This window comes from Genypterus blacodes, unplaced genomic scaffold (assembly GCF_046128005.1).
Source record: "Genypterus blacodes isolate CSIRO-AG114 ecotype Tasmania unplaced genomic scaffold, CSIRO-AGI_Gbla_v1 ptg000072l_1, whole genome shotgun sequence".
Taxonomy (NCBI): Eukaryota; Metazoa; Chordata; class Actinopteri; order Ophidiiformes; family Ophidiidae; genus Genypterus; species Genypterus blacodes.
This window is the reverse complement of record NW_027466882.1, coordinates 1,158,496-1,180,365: the sequence shown is the minus strand read 5'-3', so window position 1 is coordinate 1,180,365 and position 21,870 is coordinate 1,158,496. Positions and strand designations below refer to the sequence as shown.

Below are 21,870 nucleotides of genomic sequence, written 5' to 3'. Positions count from 1 at the left end.
AACTTTCTTCCAGAAGGCCTGTCTTTGTCCATGTGACAGCTGCGAACTTCAGTCGAGCCTTAAGGCACCATTTCTAGAGCAAGGGCTTTCTTCTTGCATGGCAGCCTCTCAACCCGTCCAGCTGTAAAACACGCTTGACTGTGGACACTGACACCTGTGTTCCAACAGCTTCTAATTCTTTGCAGAACTGCTGTTTGTTGGTTCATGGTTGACTCTTGACCATCCTGACCAATTTTCTCTCAGCAGTAGGTGATAGCTTGCGTTCTCCTCCTGATCGTGGCAGTGACACAACTGTGCCATGCAAGTTATACTTGCAAATAATTGTTTGCACAGTTGATATTGGGACCTGTAGCTGCTTTGAAATGGCGCCAAGTGACTTTCCTGACCTGTTCAAGTCAATGATCTGCTTTTTCAGATCCGTGCTGAGCTTCTTTGACTTTCCAAGTCCATTTCCAAGTCCACTTCAGAAAGCCAACAGATTTAGCTAAACTACACTGATTATATCAAGGGCAGTAGTCAAAGATTCTACTAGAAGCTTGCCAGAAGCTTGTGGATGGCTACCAAAAGCGCCTTATTGAGGTGAAACTGGCCATGAGACATGTAACCAAATATTGGCATTGCTGAATGTATACTTTTGACAGCAGATTCTATCACATTTTCTGTCGACCCATAATAACTTCATAAAAGAACCAAACTTCATTAATGTTTTTTGTGACAAAGAAGTATGCGCTCCAATCACTCTATCACAGAAAAATAAGAGTCGTAGAAACTATTGGAAAGTTAAGACTGCCATGACATACATGTTCTCAACAAGTGTATGTAAACTTCACCACAACTGTATGCATCACTCTAACTTCACAAAAGAGAGATCTACAGCCAAAGTTGATGCTGTTACATAAAGATCCAATATTTGTTTAAGATTTAATCTATTTTCTTGCTTCACTGACATTGATAAAAGCCATGACTTGGGACTTGACTTTTGCCAGAGTCAGTGCTAAGACAAATATTGTTTAGAACTAATAAGAGCAGTTTCAGTAAAGGAGTCAAAATCCTGATAGCAAGTTGTCTTGGCAACCAGTTGAGACTAAAAAGTAATTAAGTTCAGTTTTAATGACTTGAGAGTTGCCTGATGTCTATCGCCAGGCAGTAAAAAACATCCTTAAATTAAAACTAGGCAGAGCATCAAGGCAGCAGGTGGATGGCTTAAGTTGTCTTACCGTTTCCTCAGGAGTTCTGTAGTCTATGGCAATGTTTTCCAACCTGTGTTCTGCGGCACACTAGTGTGCCGTGAAAGATCGTCAGGTGTGCCGTGGGAAATTATCCAACTTCACTTAATTAGTCCCAAAAAATATTATTTACCTCCGGCCCGCGAGACAGACCGGCAGATCGCAGCGCAAATTTCGAAGCGCGCACCTGGTTGGAATACACCAATAGTTTAAACCCAGCCAATGTATGTTCCAATTAGTGGTTCTAGAACCCTGTGACTTCCATTACCAGTCGTGCACTGGGAATCTTTATCAGGGGAAACACATCTCTGAGTGAATTCTACCTTTTATTCGTTCCATTCCTCTGAGCAATGAGTTTCTCTTGTAATATGTAAAGGTCTGAAAATCGATGTCTTTTCAAGAAATATGTCCGGATTCCAGGGACACAATCTGATGTCTCCTTTGTCTAATTTCTTCTCTGAAAAGGCTCCCATCTGAATGATTATTTAGTTTTAGATGTTTTGGTTTATTGTTTAGGAGTATCAGCTTTAATTTTGTAAAGTTAAAAGTTTGCTCCTTGATGGTTCCACAACAGGAGCTTGATAACTAAAAGGCTCTGCCTCCCGTTCTACTTTTGGTGATACTAGGAACCACAAGTAAGCCTGCATTCTGGGAGCATAGTATTCTAGTGGGGTAATATACTAATATACCAATGTACTATGAGCTCTTTAACATATGATGGTGCCTGGTCATTCAGAGCTTTGAAAGCGAGGAGAATGATTTTAATTTCTATTCTGGATTTTAGAGGAAGCCAAAGCTAAAATGGGAGAAATATGATCACATAGACATGACCACAGTAGCTACATCATTAGATATTGTGTTTCTTTAAGGCATGTACTCAAGGCATGCTTGGAGTTTATATAACTGACTGAACTCTTCTGGTTTTAATCTGCGTAACAATCAAAATACAGTATAAGGAGTGTTTCCAAATAATATAACCTAAAGGAAGCAGATATAAAGTGAACTGTATTGGCCCAAGCACTGAACCTTGATGAACACTGTGTCTAACTTTGGCGGGCATGGTGGATCATTACCTCATACATAATCATATGTTCCAGTTTCTGTGAAAGGATGTGATGGTCAATGGTATCAAATGCCGTGCTAAGATCTAACACGACAAGTACAGAGAGAAGTGCTTTGTCTGACGCAATTAAAAGGTCATTCGTGACTTTCACCAGTGTTCTCTCTGCTATGGTGAGCTCTAAATCCAGACTGAAAAGCCTCGAATTAACTATCGTCATGTAGAAATTCACACAACTGATTGGTGGTCTGCAGTTGGCAAAAATGCCTTGATCAAGAGTAGGTTTTGTACCTTTTACAATACAGTACATTGACTATTGGCTGCTTTAATGTAACAATCACATTGTTGACTTGTCTTTATTGTTTAAAATTTCATTTTCTTGCTCTCTCATTGCTTTCTTAGTATAAACCAGTAATACTTTTATCTGGTTGATGTGGAAAAGATGAAGATGACACTCAAAGACTGCGTCACATTGTCAAATTTAACTCTGATCACCATGGAAACTGAATAACAGAGTGTATTAGTGGAGTTTTTCTCTGTGCCAGACAGTGGGTGCACACACACACACACACACACACGCGCACACACACACATCGCCTGTCCATGTGTCTCTGTTCACCAAAAACATAAGCATATGTATTTCAAGCTGGAGAATCTGAACTCTAAAAAAAATGCCTTCTACCACTACCAGTGTTTTGGATAAATGGCTTACAGGAACTTAAAGGATAACAAGGATCTATGTGGGCAAAAAAGACACACATGACACGGAAAAGAAATATAGATGTGATGGAACGAAAAAGGCTTGTTATCAGTACATCTGGTGAAAAGAGCAAAACCTCTAATTATATGTGTCCCTGCCACACATTTCCAAATTGCTATTGCTGTTATCCAAAATGTTATACTTAGGGCTGGGTATCTTCTTGATTTTTTAAGGATCAGTGTTTAAACTGCAAATAACAAAATTGAAGGCACAGACTGTTTTTAATTATCCCCAAATAAGTCAAACAGTGACCAGAATATTTGCTTTTCCTTGAACTCAGAAATTAGAATAGCTAAATTAGATTTTTTATTTAATTTTCTTTGGGGCAGGGGGGGGGGGCGAAGGGGGCTGATGATCAACTGATTATCAATTAATTGTTGTTATGAACTTTACTGGTTAAGAAAGTGTTCAAACATAATTCTGTAATCATAGTCATAATTAATTTCCCATGCCATCTGTCTCTCCATGTTCTCAAAGCAGCCCTATCTTTGCTCTTTGGACTCAAACTTGTGGATTTGGCCGCTTAATGTGATTGGCTATAGCTACAATTTGCTGCATAATGCCTCAGATTGGTCAAAGTATATATGTCAAATCAAATAAATAATCAATCAAAAACACATCAGCAGTAAATAACGTGAGCGTGAGGTGATAGGAAAGGCTGGAATATTTGTAATACCATTAAAATGGTCCAGTAACACAGACAACCCAAAACGCAAACTGGAAAAAACACAAAGACTGGAAACTCACATCTGGGACCTATTCTCAGTTTGTGGATTAACGAGTTAGCAGGATTTAATTGTTAAAAGCTTTGGCATGATCCTGGATATCTCTATTCTTTCCAAGCACTTGTTGTTGTCATAGCAACACATCTATAAGATCAAAGCTGCTCCGTAGGCTTGGTCAGAATAAACAAGATAAGATCACAGTTTGAAACACCACACCTGGTTCAACAATTCAACCCAACTCCAGCCATGGCCGCTTCATTTCTAAGAGAACGACCAGTTGACATAGGGTAATACTAATAAGGGCATTTCCAAATTCTAAGGTTACTGTTCAATCACCAAGCTCCTCTTGTCTTTACAGATAGTGTTGATGTAGACCGGTACTGCCTCAGTCAATAATGTTATGCAAGGTTTGTAGAATGTTTTTGTATTTAGCCCTACCATCTGCTCTAATTTTTGTTATTTGGCAACAAAAGAATAGGGCTGCCATTTAAACACAATCAATATTTGCAGAAATGATAACTGTCTACTGTAGACGACAATAGATTGTGTACTATTAAATTATTCTTACACATTTGACTGCCACTGCCAGCTCTCATCAACACTCAATTTTGCTAATTTTCACTTAATGGTGCCCCCTACTGTACAGTGTGCCGTGTGGAAACAGCAGGGGAGCCGTCTGTGTGTAACATCAGTTCATGGAAATATTGCCAATTCATATTTGACTGTCGACTTTTTAAAAATGTGCATGTGTTGCACATGATGATAACTGATAATAGAAATTCAGCGAATGTAGCTGACCCCAAGAGGGATTAACAGTTAATTGACTATTGATTGATAAGGTAATCCAAATTGTTTAAACTGTGCATGCCAAATGCTCACTATACATATACATCTTTGGTAAAAACCTGAGAAAAGTGACACTACACGGGCATGAAGATGCTCAATTTACAATTAGCTTGAGCTAATTTATACTCCATGGTTTTGGCAAAGGCATTAAGGCTACTAGCTGAGGTGCACATGTGTTCATGTATCTATAATACAGACTAACAAGGCATCCAATACACATACAATCTCGTTAATGTCACTTCGATGAGCCAATATCACCAAGTGACGCATCAGCATGGCAGCCTTGTGAATGCATTGAATAATAAAATAACATAAAGAAGTTTTTAATATACTACTTAAAAGACACTAGTGGCAGTGTTGTTGCATAGCTGTGTCTTCAGATAAGTTTCAGGTATTTCTCAACTGGAATAAACATTTATAACTCATGCAAAAGCAGTGGGTAGATTGTTTGTGGATCATCCTTTTTTATGAATTTGTGCAACAAAAAGTATTTTTCAGTCGGGGGTAAAATACTAAAAAACACTGTCTGAACTGTGGCCATTATGCTCAAATCATTGCACAGTATATCCTCCAATGCTGGTTTAGTGCCCTCCTCCAGTGCACCCCAGGGGCTGTATTAAGGGAAGACAAGTGTTGCTGTTTGTTTTCCCTTTCAGAATTATCCTTCTAGTCCAGGGACTGCCAGGATCTCTGAGGGTAATAAAAAACAAGCTTGGCTCGTGCTTTATCTCAAACATCCTCAGTATATGTCAGGTGGTGTTAAACAACGTTTAAGTGATATACAGGAATATACAGGAGAGAGATTCTGATTTTGCTATAATCATCCTGTAGCAGTGAGCCACTGGTGGCCCTTGGAGATTCATTGTGCATGATGCAGCTTTATCAGTGCTGGGATTAGTCACTGGTTACACACATACTCGCAGCAGTGCACAAGTTCTAACCACTGTGTAAACTGTGTGAGTGACTGATGTTTCTGCGAGGTGTCATTTAGTCTTTATGTTAAATTGAAGAGGACAAATAAAAACAATGCACGGTAACATTTCATACACAAGGACGACTCAATGTGCTTCACATAAAAACATGTTGAAAGACATTAAGAATAAAATCAGAACATTTTTAATCATTTAATTTAGAGAATAAAATTATAAAATCAAGTGTCTTAAATCAAACTGCAGTGTTTACAACTAAGCAAAAGTGCAAGATTTGGGAACAAAAACAAAAACTTTGCTTGCATAGTAGCTAAATGCCATGTTTCATTCTCCATTATTTGGTTTGACTCTGTGGACAGTTCACACACAGTTCCCAAATGACCTGAGGAGTCTAGAGCGTTCATATTGTAAAAGCATTACATCAGTGATTTTTAGACCAGCAACAAATTTTGTGACATTAGGAGTCAATGCAGGGATTTGATAATTGGTGTAATGTGTTCAAATGGATTAGTCTTTGGTAGAAGTCTGGCAGCAGCATTCTGAACAAGCCCCCAGCTGCCTAAGTGCCTTTTAGTGAAACCTGAAAAAAGACCATTACAATAGTCTAACCTGCTAGTAATAAAGTTAAGCAAGTTTTTCTTTAGTCTTGTTTGGACATGAGTCCTCTAAGTGGTGCTGTTTTTACGCTGTTAGTAGGCTGATTTTGTAACTGATTTAGGTTTGAATCCCTAATAACATCAAGACAAGGTTCTGGCTTAGTTGGTTTTCAAGACAGGGAGTTGAGGTGTGAGCTAACTTTTAGCCTTTGTTCTTTGGCACTGAAAAGCTTACCTCCATGTTTATAATGCATGGCAATCAATTATGACAAGAATATGAAAATAGCAAAAATGAATTTGCATCACATACAAATAAACTGTGATTAGGTTGTATTGTTATGGCTTGATGGTATTAATACAGTTCTTCCGTTTCAGATGGAAGTGCAGTGTTAGATTAGATTTACTCAAATTAGTTGCAAATGTCTGTGCGTGTGTTTGTGTGTGCACAAGTGTGTGAACGAGTCAAGCTGACACAGACAAAGCATGGAAGAAGGAAAACCATTCCCATTAGAGTGCCCATTAAGTCTGATTACAAGTGATTACCGTCTGTCGGAGAGAGATGACCAGCCGAGTCCTGCCACTGAATTAATGGCATAAACAAAAGCTTTCCATTCTCACTCTCATGATAATCAAGCAGCCTCCTGTTTTCTGTTTTAATGCCCTCTCCCCAGGGAGTTCACCATGAACTCACAACACAATTTCAGTCCTCCGAACGGTCTTAGCAAAACGTCAGAGTTTAAATAAAATCTTGAAACAGACGTTTGTACTTCTCTACTTTTGTTGCTTCATTCCTTTATTTTCTCATCCCAAAGCATAATGCCCTGCCTGGAGCCTGAGAAACCAAATAAATAATGAGTCATGAAGGGCTGCTAGTCAGAGAGGGATATAAATTTGTCCCTGGGATTTCTCCACCATTTCGGTCATTTGGTGCTATTTATGGGTATAACATGTGGCAGCCACCAGCGGTTGAGAGTATTTTAAAGCTGCTGTGGGAGGTGCTCCGTGGAGGGCAGTTCTGCATCTGAGACGCCCTAGCCGGATGTAGTGCTTTGACAACATCCTGCTACAGAAACTGTGCAAGAAAAGTGGTAGTATGAGTTTGAACTTTGAGGAAGTGCTTCACCACGGCACACTGTTCAACTGAGTGAAGACTTATTGTTTTACAAAGAGGCAATGAAGACAAAGGTAGATACCTGAATTCTATCTGGTTTTGAATATCACCACTTCAAGATGTTTCTATCTGAGCCTGAGTTTTTATACTATGAAAACAAACTGCACTTGCAATCACCTCTACCCTTCCTGTTGATGTTTGGCTTTTTGTAGCTGTACTGTGATTGTCATCTTGTTTGCTCTGTAGTTTAACCGAGCTCTCTCTCTCTCCCGCTCCCTTTCTCTCTCTCTCTCTCTCTCTCTCTGTCTCTCTGTGTAGGTGTTTCTCTTGGGGAGCTCGGCGGCTCCTCAGCTCTGGCTGGAGTCGGACTTCACCATTTCCTCTGGTAAGAGCTTCTTGTCGCTCAATTCCACATTCCACATTGCACATTTCAGCAGATTGCTGCATACCAATACATTGCATTTCTCCACTACACCTCACTGCTCCAGTCAAGGCAACACAAAAGAGGAAATATCAGTGTCTCTAGTAGTTGCAGGTTGCAATGTTCATACAATGGTGTCCAAAATAAGTCCAGGAAAAATTATCTGTCAACATGGAGTTTCTTTTTACGATTTTTGTCTGGAGACTGTGCATCTTTGTATATTGGATTGTCATAATCTATACTGTTGGGATTACATGCATATGTTATCCCAACAACATGCATATGTAATCCCAACAGTATCATTTCCAAGGGAAGCAATATTTTCAATTGTGCTGATTTAATACCTGCTTTGTAACTGTAGCATTTACCCACATGGTGAAGATGGGTGAGAACTCTGGAACAGACCAACATTGTCTCCTTTAGAGAATTGCTATGGGTGTACTACTTGGCCAACAAAGGAGCAGAAATATAGAGAACTTTTTTCTATTCTGCTTGTTACACAGAATCAGTGTAAATGTGGGATTTATGCTCACCTTACACACAGTCCTTTTGTTGCTTAATGTAAATCTCTTGTAATGACAAAGGATAATTATTTTCACCCTTCCACACCTCGCCCTGCAGACACAAAGCTTATGACTTCTTATGCATTTTCTTGTAAGGTTACGTGTGTCAAATCAACACTACAATAATGTTATCACAGTCCTATGTAAATCAGTACAAATCCTCTAACTCTCTCACATCAATCGTCTCTAATCTCTGGTGTGTGCAATGTATAAACTGCGGTGCCACAGAACCTTTGAACGTGACTCAAGCGTGATGCCTATTTTAATGATATCCTAACTTGCTGTCACACTATTATACTCTAAGTGGTTTGTGTGCTCTTTAGCCTTTAGCTATTTTAATGTCTGCATGCACACATGGTGACCCAGATTCTTTCAAAAGGTAGTATCAACAGATGATGGATTCTTGTCAACACTAAGGTTCCAAAAGAAGCAGCGCAAACTCGCAGCTATTTCCTTTCTTAAGCCGTTTCCATGATTGAAATGCTTCTAAAACAACATTCACCCTAATAATTGTGGATTTTATTTTGAACCTCTAGTGCAAATCATCTGTCATTTCAAAGCTGAAGGTTTTGAAATGAGCATGTGGAGGGTTTTTGTACAAACCTGGCTGAATTTGTAGTACTGGTCCAGTAATTAAAAATTGTTAATATCTGAAATATTGTGAATAATTGACAACCAACATTCTTTCTTCTATATAAACACTTTTGGAGTAACAAATGGAAAAGGGCCTGCTCAAAATTATTGGTATGCTTAACCTCATATTTTGTAGCATCCTTCTTCTCAGACTTTTACACTTCTCATCTGGTAGTTTGTTCCACTCTTGTTCCATTATACTGGTTCCATTGTGCCCTGCACAGATTCAGGATTCCCTGTGTCACAAAGAGCAAATCAACCCCATAATATGGAGTCCCCTCCATGTTTCACAGTAGTCCAAAGGACATTTTCCCAGAAGCATTTGTGGTTTGTCAACATGCATTTTTGTAAACTCGGGGGCGTTTCTTGTCTGGCTTTTTTATGTCTCTCTTTTAAAAGAGTTCTACCATTGAGCCCACTTACATTCAGCGAGTGACTGATCGTGCAACGAGTCACTGTTGTGCCTTGGTCATGGAGGTCTGCTTGTATTGGTTTTGGAAGATTTCTTTGCTTCTTTATCCAACATTCAAACTCTCCTTCTGTTCAATCTGGGCTCCGTTTTCCTCTTCTGGAACACCGATGGAATGGGTTAGGGTTAGAGGGTTACTGGTTGATATGGTCCCATGGCCCTTAAACTTCCGGATTATGTTTACTACCATGGTCACAGGAACGCTAAACTGCTCAGAGATACACTGGCAGCCTTTGCCTTGACCATGCTTGGCAATCATGACCTCTCTCTTTCCCTAGACAACTCTTTCTCTTTCTTTCTTTCTCTTGTCCAAGTTCAGTGTTTGGCACACTGGCCATTTTAATTTATTTTATTATTTAAACTAGAGAATCACCTTCAATGGAAACATCCATGCTGCTGGCTCTTTTTCATCTGACCTATGATAATGACTGAGTAACAAGTTATTTCAGATATAACTATGTATTTATCTAGCCCATGGTCTATTTGACCACCTGGTGTAGAGGACTCATAATATGTTTGGTGTATTGTTAGCTTAGGTGATTCATGCTGTTACATTATATACTGTATATTCATGCTTGTCACTCAACAGTAACTTGTTACAGTCTTATCCACAAAAACAATTCTGATTGTTGTAGTATGCTGACCACATTTTCCCTTTGAGTGGTTGGCAAATTTTCAGTTTTTCCAAACTTGTGTTCTTCAGCCAGTACTGTAATACCATACAAACAATTTAATGGATCGTAAAAAAACAAACAATTGGCCTTTTGTTCTTCAAACTCCAGTAAAAGGAGTATTTCATCTGTTCTGTTGACACAGTCAGTATATTAGAGCAACATGCTGGCCATAATCTGACATCAGAAAAGGAGAGTAGTGACCCTGCAGGCTTTGAAAGTTTTACTGACTGATCCATCAAAATCCAACTGCTACATGTTAGATTAAGCTTATTATATCTTATTGAAAATTGCTTTGACCATGAAATTATGGCAGACATGGCAACTTTTTGCTTTTCCCCTTTGTAGAGACATGTAGAGCCCTATCAATTCTGATACTGCAAAAGAAACATTGTTTAGGACATTTCCAGGAGGGAATTATTCTGTACTGAGTATGACATCTTCTGAATAATACACTCCCTGCAGTGTGTACAGACAGTGTTCAAATGTTCAAATGATAAAAAGAGGATTCCATCTGCATGCATATGGACAATGCATTACAGATTTGGACATAACAATTATGCACAGACGTGTGGGGGATTGTTAGTCAACGCTTGTTATATTTTTCCTTGTTACCCACTCATTATTACAGACATTCATGTGTTTTTGGGTTTATTTCTCTTTATGTGTTATGAGTAATGTGCGTCTGTGACCTTTTGACATCAGTAGATGTTTGTTTCACGAAAAACAAGAGGACCTAATGTAATATAATGAGTGCACTAGAGTCTGAAACAATGTCAACGGGTTGATCCTTATATCAGCTTGAATTCTTTAATGAAAACACCATCTGCTGTTCTTTTTGTGATCCGAGTTGCCATGATGATGTGCCTGTATCACATTACATAGTGTGATTCAGCTTCGTAAATTAAGTATTAGAGAGCTCTGAGCACAATGTTCCACAGATCAAGCTTGGCTCTTCACACAATGCCGCCTCGAATCAGATCCATATTAGTTAAGGTTGTTGTACATTGTTAGTTGACATTAAAGTTCGATACAGCTGAAGACTAGTACATTTAGGGAGTTAGCTTCACAACCACGGTCTCATATTCATAAATGCCTTTGCTATGATATTTCCTCAGTTGCATTTATGTTATTTAACTTTGTTATTTGGAGATTCAACATACGCCTCTATAAATCATGTGGAACCTGACACTACCAGTAAAATGACACAGGTTGTCGACTTTTATTGACGTATGGGGAAGAGTAGCAAAGGCTACTCTTGCTCAGTATGTGTATTTTGTGCTCATGGAATTATGGGTGTTGTTTTTTCACCAACCTGCTGTTATTACCATCTGCTACTGTCGAATTATTGTCAAGGTTGATCCCAAATTTACAAATAGCATACATTTTCCCTTTATGATAGACTTATAAATTACTATTTGTTGTAGTGTGAGTGATGCACCATTTGCTACAATGTGCTCTCTCTAAGGCTTGGCATGCTACAGCTCCACATCCAGTCACATATAATCATACTGTTTATGTAGGAGGATAACATTTTATAAACATTTAATGTGATTGATTATGGAGCATATAACATTGTCTGGTGTTGTGGGTCATAGTCCAGCTGTAAGGGCTGCAGATAACTTTGAATGGAAGCCGAGGGCTGGCCGAGTCACCAATAAAAAAAACAACCCTGTTATGCAGCTGCTGTGGAGTATTGAGTTTCATCCCCAGCTGCACACAAAGGTTTATGTTACTTTAATTCATCCATCATACACTCAAGTCCTGGAAGAGTTCAAGGTCATTGCTTCTGTAAAGGGGGTGTCATTGCTGCAACAATTGTGATGTTATAATCTTTAAAATCTTCTCACCTTCTCCTTGACCCAACGGCCATCTGGCTACAAAATCTTTTATCAAAATCCATACAATACTTGAACACAGTAAAGAAATTGTGACCTCCATTTTGCATGTAATCTTGGTTGACCTAAACCTTAAAGAAATCCCTGTTAATGCCATGTTATGGTAGAGAATGCATACTCAAGTTAAATGCAAAGACAGTTAGGTTTTAATGTTTTCACTGAAGCGTGGTCATGTCTTAAATAATCAGATTGGTTACAGTGAAGTAATTTCTGTCTGTAGTGGACAAAGTCTTCTGTGGACATTAGCATGAAGGAAGTACAGTGTGTTCCCTATTAGTGTGGTGCTTCCTGTGTTCCGTCTAGCCCACTCCTCTGAGGGGTTAGTAAGACTTTTTCTTTAAAATAGATTTTGTGTACCATCCATCTTCATGTGATTACTAGAATTCTGTTCATTTCAATGAAGACCTGGATGTAGTCCCCAGATTAATGGCAGCAGCATGGGAGGGTAGTCATTTGCACCAATGTGCACAAGCAAGTTTTCTCTCCCATTATCCTGCTGAGCTTTGGCCATGTCAAATGTTTTTCTGCTGTTGCTTGCCCATCACCGAGATCAACAGTGGGAATAATGGAGGCATTCATGGAACACCTAATGAGAGCAGAAAACACGGGGCATTAACAAAATGGGACTGACAGGATCGACCATTACTGCATTTGTAAATTGTATAGTGTTTGCTTGTTTGAAAGTCAGATACATTAGCAAAAACCTTTTTCTACCTCTGCTTTGACTACTGCTTCACTCTGTTTTTGCATTAGCAGAATAATTAAAAAGTTATCAATAGATTTTCATGAAATCTTCTGGAGAGGTGGGTCTTTGGCCAATATTTTGAGGTCCTTTTTTGTTATCACTGTGACACCTTGATAGTCTATCAATAGGTGACACGTGTATTGGATCCAGGCATAGCCAACTACCCCCTTCAGCTAAATGTGCTAATTGTGCTAATCAACTGCTAAGTAACTGCTAAGTACAAACAATTTTAACCTTTAATAGCTATCCAACAGTTAAGCAGTTATTAAGTTATTGGTTTCCATTAAAAATGTCTATGTCAATAAAGATTGAAAGCTGCTATGTGCAACTTTATGAGGTCAAAAAATAAGGTGCAAATGGTTTTCAGTTCATTACCATCACGCCATTTGTGTTTATACTTGAACATTACATTACATTACAATCATTTAGCAGACGCTTTTATCCAAAGCGACTTCCAATAAGCGCATTCAACATAGGCAGTGTACATACAGTGTACATTTGCACCTCAAAATCTAAATCTCCACATCAAAACTATCCGCGGGATTTGTATACATGATCAAGAAAAGAGAACTATGCATATAAATGCATTATTTGGGAGCTATGGCAAATTAGAGAGAAATCTTTCTTTCTTGTTTGTATATGTGAGGCAGGGAGGCAGGGGCTCAGTGGGTAGAGCTTCCGCTTTGGAACCGGAGGGTTGCCGGTTCGAGCCCCTGCCAAGGTGCCCCTGAGCAAGGCACCGAACCCTCAATTGCTCCCCCCTCTGCGAAGGGTGGTAACTGTAATGTAAGTCGCTTTGGATAAAAGCGTCTGCCAAATGATCGTAATGTAATGTAATGTAATGTGATAAAATGAACTCAAACCACACCAGGAAAAACTATCCTTCTTCCTTCTCATTATTTTGGCAGATAACACATCCATTGTCACTTCACTGGACTTGGAGAATGAATGTTAAAAGAAGACATGTTTTCTTTTCAACTCAAAGACAAATTGACTCTCCAAGGTTGTAATTTTCAGTGGTTAGCCTCGAAAACTGCCTTTCGTACTGTTATCTTCTCTGTTCTTATCCTGACCTACACATTAATGCCAAGTTGCAAGTAATTCTAGGAAGGATGATAACATGTAGACTAATGCTTCATTCTGATCTGGGGCACATGGGGTCACCCCCTCAGTGAGCTATAGGGTCCTCATGTGTAAACTGGTCAACAATGTGATTCAAAAGGCACCCCAAGTCACTGCAGACGCTCAAGAACGTCTAATATATTTGATATCTGGAGCTGTTGACAACTCCAAAACAGAGACGTTTATTATGTTGCGACTGACAATGTGAACAACAGCCAGTGAGAGCCACATTCCAGCACGCTGTCTATCACTTTATGTGTCGATTTCCGGCATGATGAAACATAACTTTGAGACATATCAGACGGGTCTGGGATTTCTTGTCTTGTCTGAGATTGTGTAGTGGTTGTCTTGGGAGGTTGTTGTGTCACTGTAAATGTGACCCTGCCTGAGAATACTATATATTTTGATCCACCAGATCTGGATTAATATTTTAATCCGGGCTAAATTGCACATTTGCAGTGTATGCATGAATTCATAGGTTTTAATAAGGTCTATGCCTTCATTGTCCAGAAATAGGAACAAATGTTAACAAAGATGTTGAATATCCAGATATCCCAAAGAGTTTGTCAGCATGATATCTCAGAAAGGAATGCAGACAGAGAGAAATACGGCTGGAAACCTCCATGGCAAAGCTGGCTAAACGTTTATCCGTGATTTAGTGTGTCTGTGTTCATGTTGGTAATATATGTATTGTTTTTTTCATGTGTCAGTTGCAAGTTATAATAAGGGGAAACAGCTATATTAGGTAAGAACTTGTAATAACTTCCAGTAGTGTTGGCAGTTTCATAATGTGTCACATGTTCACATTTTTTTGTCATTCAGTCATGCTTGTTTTGGATGCCAGAGTAATGCACAGAACATAGTGTTCTCGTGCCTCCCGTCACGGAGGATGTGGTAGTTATTGTAGCGAGCAAATTACATGTCTCGGTACAGAGGAGGAAGTGCACAGCTACAGCCGTCATAGGCAGAGAGCACATCCACAGCTGAGAGAGAACCTGACCATCAGCCATGAATGCAAGCGGCTTAATATGGCTGGAGGTTTAACTTTGTTAAACTGTTGATCAAAAAGTTCCAGATTTAGATGTTGAACAGCCAACTTCAACAACAAGTCAATTCTAAACTGGGGGGGGGGGGGGGGGGGGGGGGGGGGGGGCGCTGTGCGGGATCGGAATAGGAGCGATATGAAACAGTACCGCCTCAGGTAAATGAATGAGCCGATACATCTTCCTCTCGCTGCAGGAGAATGAGCGTCCAGAGCAACCCCCTTTTTTTCCCTCCCTCAAACTTTGTTCCTGCTGGCCTCATTACGGTCTCTTTGAACTCTAAACTAATCAAAGCACAATAAAGTATTAAAGTGTTTCTTTTTCTTCCAAATGCAGTGGAAAATTCATTTTGTCAGTTTTTACAACAGAGGAACATTAGGTTATTTTGTCTCTGTCCAATACAAATAAAGCACAACACATCTTGCTGCTAGACTGGCAGGCAGCCATTCTGGAACATTTACACATTGAATTCTGGAAAATGCCGTTGATGTCATGACTTGCATTGAAAAGGCCACTGTAGGCCTGTTGTTGGGCAGTTTGTGGTCATCAACTGCATTTTGTGTGGGCACCACATTCGGTGACACCTTCTGATTCAACATAAGTATTAACCACTTGATGTACACCTGTGCAGTTGTTGAACTGATCTCATTGTGGCAGTCATTGTTGCATATAATTCATCCTTTCTTCTAGTAATACATCTGGAACATTCACAGTTAAGAAGTGCAGTACACAGTATGTTGATTTGGCAGACCGAAAACAACACAAACAAGAACAACAGCTTTTTATATAATTTCACACTGAATAAATTCTCCTCAAATTAGTCACATCAAAAAGTTTTCTTTCAGTGTTTTGTGCATTCATGTCAGTTTGTGTGCTTATCCGACAGTATAGGTGAAGTTATAGTCCTGTCTAGCACCTCCAGCTCTGTTTACCTTTCCCCTGACACCTCTGAAGCTCTATATCTAGGTAACAGAACCTCCACCAGGGGTCAGGCGCTTTCATGCACATAGGGAGGCCTTTTCTCTGGGTAAGGGCAGTAACTATTCACTTTCTCATACATTCCATTTGCCCAGGGCTTCAGCTCCACTCAGAGGACAGTCAGGGTTACGGGCTTTATCTCAAGGAAGCTGGTTCTCTTTATCATCCAGTTTGTATTTTTTCCAAACATGATTAGGCAGCGTGATGTTTTCAACTTGCGGGTGTATTTTGGAACAGGAATGTGTCCCAGTCCCAACACCTGGATAGTAAATAATTTGAGTTAATAACATTGACTCCTTTTAGCCTTCTGACTCTACCAAGAAAGTCTTCAATGAAAATCAATACCCACTTATACAATACGAGTAAAAACCGTACACAGCAAAAGTCAGTGAAAGTAGTACAACCACCCTGAGAGAATAGCCTGAAGGGTTTCTATGCGTCACACAGATCTTTCCATTGTGTTCTTGAGTAGAGCATAAATGACGTGTTACTAGTGTGATAGCCTTCTTTAACCTTTCTTTGGAGCTGTATAATCCCTCTAAATGTCAGGTATTGTCAGTGTGCCTAGATTTATACCACTTTACATCAAAGTATTGCTTAGTCTGGAAGATCTTTTCTGCCACCATAGTGTTGTCAAATGGGATTTTATAAAGGAACCAGGGGTTTTTATGTTAATGTCACCCATAGTGAACCTACTGATTTTACTCTCTACAAACCACATACTATTTTCAGTTCAGATAAACTCCCCAAATCAGAAAAACAGAGAAATGTCACAACATTCTTTGAGTGTGTCAGTGTCAAAGCAACACAAAGAGTCCTGAGGAGTTTCAAAATTCACAAATAGCTGACAGGAAAGGTGAGTGGTTTATATAAAAGGCTGGGAAAGGCTGAATTCTGGAATTGGTTGTCCTTAAATGTTTCCCTCTGGGTCTTCATGATAATACCAAGCAATTTACCAGCAAAGGAGTGATTTGCGATGTTGGGTAACATGTGGCCATTGGGTAGAATACAATACTCTATCTTTGACCTAAACCTGACCCACAGTTAGATTTTCCTTTTGCTTTTGAGTCAGATCTAGATCCGGATCTTTAACATTGCAAGATGGAACATTTTGTGGCTATTTCTTGTAAACATAACAGATCTTAATGAAGGCAGTCAAGCATATGTATCTGTCTGTGGATCAGCTGCTGAAATTTAACCCAGATCTTGGTCTGGATCTGCGCCCAAAGATTCAGATACCTTACCTACTGATTCTACCCAGGGTGTACAATGTGTTCATGATAATGTCCTTCTGTAGCTACCAGACAAACACGCAAACCTATCCATGAGAGGCAAAAACAATTCCTTTCCTGTATCTTATTTTCTCAGTCTCGGTTCATCTGTTGTGTTCATCTTGTGTTTGTGTCCTCGTCAGACCTTTTGGAAACCTGCGGTATGGAAGAAGCTTTCGGGCCTTTCCCAGCTGTTTCTCCATAGTGTAAAAAAAAAAGTGTCAAAGCTAAAGCTTTTCTGCCCAGCTGTTCTCGCAGCGCAATGGAATTAGGACGGCTGTACTGAATACATTTTTTGCCTTCTGTCATCATTTGGGATACGGTGGCAGATTCACGATTTTGAAAATCATTTGGGACGGTTGGAAGTCCAATAGAGAAATCCAGTAATTGGCAGTAAATTCAACATTGGTATGAATAAACATTTGTATACACTGAGTGGCAGAATAAGATTAGATTGTGAATAGATTTATTTAAGCATGTAAACAAACAGCGGCTTACAATAAACCTCTTCCATGTGAGGCCATGGGTCATGTCCTATCTGGTTCTGGCATCACTCTGGTAGGCTCGTCCTATCTTATCTCCTGGTAAATAAACCCAGTTGTAGCTGTCTTCATCACAATAAAACAACAGTACTAAAGGAGTAATTCCCAAAACACAGCAGTACTACTGTATATCCTTCGCATAACATAAAGAAGCCGTCCATAAAACACACGGCCACATGCGAGCGGAGACGTTATCGTGGGACAGTAAATTCCAGCATTGCTATATTTCGCTGGTTTAATCTGAGTGAAATGTGTTAGGTTGGATAAGCCCACTCGGTGTTCATCTGATCCCACACACATTCTAGCTGTGCTGCGCCTCAAGCGTCAACCCCTACACTCTCTGTCTCTCTCTCACCACATTTACCACCACCCAGCGTGCACCAGGACTCACAGATAACAGAAACTGACACACTAGCACCTCAACTCTGAAAATGGGGAATTTAGGTTTCTGTTGCCAATTTGTCCATTTACCGTTTCAGAATTCTGTTAAAAGGTATATGCTATATGCTATAATACACATATATATAATGATATACACTGTAGATATACTGGTTTTGATTGGTTTAAGTATGGGCTTCACTGATCACAGTGCTTATTTAGTGTAACACTGAATATTGGGTATGAATTCCTTAGGATTGTCCTCTGTAGTCTCAAAGATGTCCAATGAAGAAGAAGAGTTATATGACACAAACTGACCCCTTTTGACCTTGCACACCTGTATTGTAATCGTAATCTCCCCCTTACAAATCACTACCGACTAGACCTAAATGGGCAATGCAAATTGATATGAGCCTCTGCTCCTCTCATCTGGGCTCTGTGAGTTTGGGAGCACATGAGGGGAGCAGCTGTCAGAACGGGATTTAGCTGAGACAATCCAAGTCCTCAATAAAAACAGTAAATCAGATTTAAATGTGGTGATTTGTCTGTAATTGTAGCTTGGATTTGACAGGGTACCTTTCACCAGCTGTGTCTCTGCATATATACGCTTACATGCAGGAATCTAATAATAGATTTGCTCCTTTTGAATTGAATTTATTTAACAGGAAATGCACATTTGAACAATAACAATAAAAGTAGACTATGGAGAGGAGCAAGTCTTGTACACACAGGTGCACACATACATTTACAATGTGGGTGTGGATGTTTGAGGCTCTGTGTTAGTGATTTGTCTGTTATTCCATAGCATCAACATTGCTGTGAAATCTGGCTTCATTCACTGCCTGTCTCTTGGTGACGCCAGATCTTCCTCTTGCAAAAATGTGAACGTGTGCTGGATGAAAGTTTCATTCTCCAGTAAAGTTGTTTTAGCTTTAATTTCACTCGTTAATTCAGGGAAAGGTCTTAAAACATTCAGCATTAGCCGCACTGACACCTAGAGCCTGTGTCCAGATGTTGGAGGTATATCCAAAATAATAATGAGTGCAGATTAGACGTGATTCATTTGACTCTGAGCCTTGATTTGAACACTGTGAGTGTATATGTGGCTCTGTGGACTGACTCCCAGTCCCCACCTCTTATCATCACTAGCAGGAAAGCTGAGTGAGTGGAGGCAAGTCAGTCCAAGACCTTTCACTTCCTGCATTCTGGGTTTACATAGGTCACTCAGAGTACAGTCCAGACACTGAGCACATACGAGGATGCTGCTGTGTCAGTCAGCCAGCCAGACACATGTTGCTGCACGGCTGTCTGAGGGCCTGTGTGTGTGTGTGTGTGTGTGTGTGTGTGTGTGTGTGTGTGTGTGTGTGTGTGTGTGTGTGTGTGTGTGTGTGTGTGTGTGTGTGTGTGTGTGTGTGTGTGTGTGTGTGTGTGTGTGTGTGTGTGTGTGTGTGTGTGTGTGTGTGTGTGTGTGTGTGTGTGTGTGTGTAAAAAGCACTGAATGGAACTGTTCTTACTGTCAGCTGTTGTCCAAGTGTTGCACTCATGGTTGATCTTTTCCTGGTGCAGATATGTACCCAGATGTCTGAGGAGGCTCTGAGGATGACTTCTTGGCCCTAAACCCCACCAGTATGTCAGGTGAGACTTCATTCAAGCCTGTGTATACGCACACACACACAAACACACACGCATAGACACACACAGCTCCCCACCCACCAGAACAAATACTAATTATCCATTTTTTATGTGTAGCTGATTCTGATATTGTTTTCTGAAAGAGGCTGGTAGCTGCAATTCTAATGTGATCATTCATTCATTTCCTCTAAATTTGACTTTCACCCCAAAAAAAGCAAATATTCAATGTTTTTCATTTCAAATACGATGTGTATTGAGGCGTTACGTTACATGTATGTGCTTTGTTTAATGGGGATGGTGTGTGTTTATTAAAATGGTGGTTATACGGTATAATCAACGGCAATTTAACAAACTGTGAATGGAAATCGTGTTGATTTCCTGGTTGCGTCATCACTGCATCAGCACGGGCAGAAGTACGCGGTGCAACTTCCTCCATCCTTTTACAGTTTAAGTTGCCGCCGCCCCTGCGTGTGTAGGGGCAGCCGATTGTTCCCGGGATTTCATAGCTCATTGTGCATAATTAATACTCTTTTTTCATGGAGCTAAAGGACATGTTGATATTAGTAAAACGGTGTGAAGATATGTTTTATTTTTATTTTCATCTCCTCCAAGAACACCGCAAGAACACCGCATTTTCAAGTTAAAACCCCTGTTCCCTCTACACAGTTTGTCTTGGCACCTTGTAGCCTTTTTCACTGCTCTCGTGTTTGCTGGTCTGTAAAATAGGAAACACAGACGAAGAATTACTCAGCGGTGCTAATAATGTCATTGGGAACGTAATGCTTCAGTCTTTATTATTGCGTTAAATGCTTCAAAATCTACAGTTTAACTGATATGAAAAGCTTTATCACTTCAGTTCCCCTGAGTTCCTCGATACCAAACTCAGTGGAAATAGGCATTTAGCACCAAATTACACAACCAGAGTCATTACACAAACATTTAACATAGTATGTTCTGTACTACCTAGGGTATTGGGTTCACCTGCACATATTAAAAGTAACTATCATCCCTTCTAAATGTCATCTCATAATGTTCATCTCATTCATCTGTCACATATCCATCTGTCGCGTTGTTGACAGACACCTGCTTGCTCGTGTCACGTGAGGACATGAACCTGAATCTGTGATGTTTCTGATTGCTGTTATGCTTAGAAGATTCACCATCCAGTTTTTAGCGTGTCAATATGAATACAGAGAAAAAAAGCTTTTTTTCAAGTGCCTCTCCCATCTATTATAGAGCCAGCAGAAAATTGCTCCCCCCGCTGGAAAGATGAGGCCATTCAGAATGGTAATATTGATCCTCTCTCTCAGCACTCTTTTCCTCCTGTCTGTCAGACTCTGGGTGAGCTTTGGAGTTCTTGTGAATGATGTTATGCCTTTCATGATCAAGCAAGACGCACTTTACGCTTTTAACCTCCTCTTCCATGTTGCTTTACTTGAAAGGCCTTGATTTCACATGCTGTCATTTAACAAGAGATCTCTATTGCCAGAGTCATTAAGATGTGTGTGTGACTGTGAGATGAGTGCACTGCATGGACATATGAAGGAAATTATGATTAAGACGTCATTCAAGGCCTTTTTTCTCTTCATCTTCAATTCAGTTCTGTCAAAATTCTAATTTCTTCTCTTTTCTGTGTCATTCATATTAATCAATCATATATCTGATCCGATGTCTACTCGGGCAGACGTCTGTAATCTTCCTTTATGTTTGCATTCTATTCTGTATCTATTCTGTTCATTGCTGTCACTCCAAACTCACCATCACTCACTAATGCCTCAACCTTTTTATAAGACGGTAAGTAAAATGTCAAACGCTCCACTGTATATGACGGAGAACTCTTCACACTCTCCTTCATTGCTCTCCATACCTCTCCCATGTAGGGGTGCTGGAGGAGCTGCAGCAGCATTCAAACTCAAAAACAATTTCCATTTGAGCCATTGTTACTCAACACATAAGCTTCACACAGAAAGTTTGAGGGTTGGCTGGTAGTTTGAACCCACAAGCTTTTGGCTGTGTAGCAACACTGCAATCATTGCACCACACTACTTCTTCAAAGTGAACACTAAACCACTATAACGACAATAGTAAATGTCCTAGATTTGGCCCCAGTAGACTGAGTCTCTGTTCCGCACCAGGAAGAGTTTTGTTCAAAGAAACCAACAGATGCAAAGACGAAAATCATCACTTCCTTGGCAGAGTTAGAAAACTTCCCTCTGTTTGATTTATTGAAGGCTCAGCTATAAGTTTTGTA

General features: G+C 39.9%; 1 protein-coding gene across 2 annotated transcripts in view; it reads left to right on the top strand.

The window, feature by feature from the left end:
* Nucleotides 1–21,870, top strand: part of thrb (thyroid hormone receptor beta) — an 83,808-nt gene that overhangs the window by 42,567 nt on the left and 19,371 nt on the right. Inside the window, exons 1-4 of one of the 2 annotated variants that reach the window (XM_076157227.1) lie at nucleotides 7,226–7,327; nucleotides 7,572–7,638; nucleotides 19,554–19,622; nucleotides 20,856–20,906. In XM_076157227.1, the coding sequence (XP_076013342.1) occupies nucleotides 19,616–19,622; nucleotides 20,856–20,906 (58 nt within the window). In that variant the 5' untranslated portion in view covers nucleotides 7,226–7,327; nucleotides 7,572–7,638; nucleotides 19,554–19,615. Of the gene's footprint in view, nucleotides 1–7,225; nucleotides 7,328–7,571; nucleotides 7,639–19,553; nucleotides 19,623–20,855; nucleotides 20,907–21,870 lie in introns of those variants that run through there. The other variant, XM_076157226.1, reaches the window with a different exon arrangement.